The 3,751-nt window shown below is 36.3% G+C and overlaps 1 protein-coding gene across 1 annotated transcript; it reads right to left on the bottom strand.

The window, feature by feature from the left end:
• Window positions 1-261: 261 nt before the first annotated feature.
• Window positions 262-2,757, bottom strand: LOC137821714 (protein-L-isoaspartate O-methyltransferase 1-like). Its single transcript, XM_068626441.1, has 4 exons — window positions 2,473-2,757; window positions 1,896-2,166; window positions 1,133-1,297; window positions 262-764 (listed from the first exon to the last, which is right to left on the bottom strand). The coding sequence occupies exons 1-4, from the start codon at window positions 2,668-2,670 to the stop codon at window positions 514-516; spliced, it is 885 nt and encodes a 294-aa protein (XP_068482542.1). The 5' UTR covers window positions 2,671-2,757; the 3' UTR covers window positions 262-513.
• Window positions 2,758-3,751: the final 994 nt, after the last annotated feature.

Genomic DNA, 3,751 nt, shown 5'->3' with positions numbered 1-3,751 from the left:
AAATCATGGTTAATATTCACGACTTATCTTTTATAAAAAAAAAATGGAATGGAGAACTCGACTTCTCTTTTTATAAAAAGAAAAAAAAAATGGAGAACTAGTCTTTCTCTAATCAAAGACACGTACACTTTTACAATAATATGGAAATAAACCGTAATTCAAATAACTTGAAGAATTGACTTTACATAGCTTTAATGCCCAGGTAGTTTTGTCTTCTTTGGACAAAAAGTACAAGCTATACGCAGAAGACGGTCAAAAAAATACTTGATATCAAAATTATTATTAATGCACATTATGAATATGAATTAATACAGTAAGCAGAAAATGAAACTTTATACTATACAAATTCTACCCGCATAAGGGTGCATGTTCCAACGACTTATATCTGTAACTGTAAACATTAACCTTACACGATTAAGGAAACTTTTAACTATACAAATTCTAACAGCATGTGTTCATCCAAGATCCAAACTGTGACATCACTTCCAAAATTCAGTATTTTAGCTCTCCATTTTAGTAACCACGCAGTTGGTTTTCTCGACTTGTGAGGGGAACATAACGAACAGACGTCTCAGTTCGGATACTGATACAACCATCAGAATTCTTATCCACCACCTTTAAATCTTGAAATATGTTTCCGACAGGAATCACCATTCTACCTCCAGGCTTCAACTGATCAATAAGTGGCTGGGGAATTTCTGGTGCTGCTGCTCCAACGTGAATGGCATCATAAGGTGCAAACTCTGGCCAACCTTGCCTCCCATCTGTCAACACCACAATTATCAATCCTCCAATCCATAATCCCAAGTAGACGTTTATTTAACTGGTTAAGAAATAATCATGCAACAGTAGTAGATCCAGTAGATTCTATTGTCGTGCATACAATGTCACACGGATATTTCAGATAACCATAACAAGAACAATGCACTTTAATGGACTCAACATCAAAGAAATTGAAAATCCTGACAAACAGGTTATGTTTTCACCGTTCTACAGAACTATACGTATTCAAACTATGGCATTATGTGTTTAAAACCTATGCTAGAAACAAGGATTGCATTCAGTTATTGTGCTAAAATGAAAAGATTCAATCTTTCAGATTCCATTCAAAAAGAAACTTGAAAAACCATACCACCAGCATGAACAGAAAGGGAACCATCTTTCAATTGTGTAGCAGCAGCGCTTTTCTGAATATTCTCTATCGAAGAAGAAACCAATTCAGGAATATGCTCTACACCAACAGCACGGCCTAGGGGTCCAACCATCAAGGCAAAGCTCGCAGTCAGGTACCCCGTTCCTGAACACAAGTCAAATTTGGAATTGTGACCACCAACTAAAGATAAAAATGTGAAAAGCCAAAAGGACTGGTAAACAGAACAAGAGTTGATCCATGTAGCCTGACATCATAGATCCTTCAAAATATCAACCTAGAATTGGGAATATTCAAATCAATAAGGGGAACCTAAATCTAAATGCTTTTCAATGAACACTGTCACAGTTCTACATCTTCACACCATCTTTCTTTTGCTATGCCTATATAAATATTCCAAAGAAGGGGGCTGTGGCAGAGCTTAGAAACTACCCCTCATGCACGTTTTATGCAATCCACCCATTGCTCAAGCAATTGACCCTCATTAATACATTTTATAAACAACTTGTATAACATGTTCTACCATTTATTTTAATAATCAGCGTCATTAACAGACGGGACAGTGCTTCACACTTTACCTAGGGAAGTCATCAAAAGCAAATCAAACACACACATAATGGAATACCAAGAAAATCTCCATTCACTAACTAGCAAGCAATTCGCACTTCTTTTGAACGTGTTCGAATAAAATTAGACAAGTAAATAATTTTCTAATTTGATTATAATAGATTCATGGAGCATATACCAGAGCCAACGTCCAGAGCATGCATCCCAGGCTGCAAATTCTCCTCAAGTAACTGAAGACACATGGCATGCATATGCGGGGCAGATATAGTGGCATTGTACCCTATGGCCATGGGGCTGTCATCATAAGGCGCAGCTCCATCCGGTACAAACAACGCTCTATCAACTGTCTCCATTACTTCAGCCACTTTACTTGATGTGATCACCCCATAGCGCTGCAACCGCTCCACCATCGCTTTGTTCTTACTAACGCCACTCACAGAGCAAAACCGCTGCAATTTTAAAGAATTCAATAATTTCTAGACAAAAAACGAGAAAACATTCTATTTTTGTTCTCCTCTTGGTAAGAGCGCACTAAGAGAAGACAAAGGCCAGATTAAAAACAAGAAACCTAAAAAGACAAAAAAAAAAACACATGAACTTGACGCAATCGCCATTTCTGAGTTTCAACAACTGTATTTCTACGATTTATTGCTCAACTAAATGAATATTGAGCGTGGTTTCAATTAGAAAAAGAGACAGAAACTTAGAATTGCGAAAAGGAAAGAGGAAGCGTGGTTTGATAAAATGACTATTACCTGCATCCTAAGGAAGAGAGTGTTCCGCGTGAGGAAATTAGGATTTCGGGAAAAGAGATTGGTGATGACGGAGAAGGTGGAAGAGTGCGGTGGAATGCGACGGTGGGTGGAGAGAGTGCGTTTTGTTGTATAAGAAGCGTAATAGCTGCAACCATAAGCCAACGCTGGGAAAGGGTAGTAGTGGAAGTGCAAGCTCATTTTCTTCTTTTCTCGCTCTTTCTTTTCACGCTTTTCCCTTCACACGCTCTCGCCATATATTACCCACACGTGTTAGCCCATTCCTCGGGCTCAGCCCACACGTGGACAACCATAACGGTCTTTTCTCCTGTAGATTCTGGATCCATTGAGTTCTGTGAGTTCCTCACTCCGACTTCACCACTCATCTATTCTATAAAATTTAACAAAATATTAAATAAAATTTAACTAATTATATTACTTTAAAATATTCTTACAAATCTAAATATAATTTAATATTTATACATAATCTAATTTTAACTTATATTTTTTTATATTTATATAAAAAAATGCGACACGATGGAGCATTTGTTGAGGAAATCAGGGTTGGGTTCAAAGATTTGGGAATTTTCATGAATGAGAATTAAAGTGGGAATGATGATAAAGACTAGGGTTTCGATGGGTTTTGGAAAGTAACTTTGACTAAAAGGTTGTGGGAACTAAAAAAATGGGGGGAAAATAAAGTAATAAAATGTGATGGAGAGAATGAAAATGAAGTATTGAAAATTGTGTATTTTATAAAATGGCTGTGAATGTTATATTTTGAATATGAAATGTGAAAGTTATTAAAACATTGTATTATACAATTAATTATCACAGTTTTTAATAATCGTCATATTAAAATCATTATTGTTTACACGATTTTATATAGTGGCTCTGCTATGAAATGTGAAAGGCTACTCACACGAAATCAGGTGGACAGGTGACTTCACAATTTGCACATAACATTGTTGATAAAATCATAAGTACATATATGCATAGTACCATTCTCATTTCCTCAATATTTCTAGGTATAGAAGTTAGGGTTATACGTAATTACTGTTTATATGTTGCAAGATTCTTTAGTTGAGCAAGACATCTTTGACTCATTTTTTTTCCATGATCGAGATGATATTTTGACGACAGTCATAGAAAGACAAGAGCGCCCAGGACATGTGTGCGATACTTGTATTTCTTGGGGACTTCGTGATTACTTTGGTCCACCACCACGAAGAAGTGTAGACTTTACAATCAAGAGGCTTTGAATAAGATGGAGATGTGGTTT

This window comes from Phaseolus vulgaris, chromosome 9 (assembly GCF_000499845.2).
Source record: "Phaseolus vulgaris cultivar G19833 chromosome 9, P. vulgaris v2.0, whole genome shotgun sequence".
Lineage (NCBI taxonomy): Eukaryota > Viridiplantae > Streptophyta > Magnoliopsida > Fabales > Fabaceae > Phaseolus > Phaseolus vulgaris.
The sequence above is the reverse complement of the archived record's forward strand: the minus strand, read 5'-3'. Positions and strand labels throughout refer to the sequence as shown.

Bases quoted from the DNA above. Each gene is read 5' to 3' on its own strand.
- LOC137821714 (XM_068626441.1), bottom strand. From the start codon at position 2,670: ATGAGCTTGCACTTCCACTACTACCCTTTCCCAGCGTTGGCTTATGGT. The intron at 1,298-1,895 runs GTATATGCTCCA...ACTTGTGTTCAG, and splicing joins TGCTCTGGACGTTGGCTCTG to GAACGGGGTACCTGACTGCG. The intron at 765-1,132 runs GTATGGTTTTTC...TGGTGTTGACAG, and splicing joins CCTTTCTGTTCATGCTGGTG to ATGGGAGGCAAGGTTGGCCA.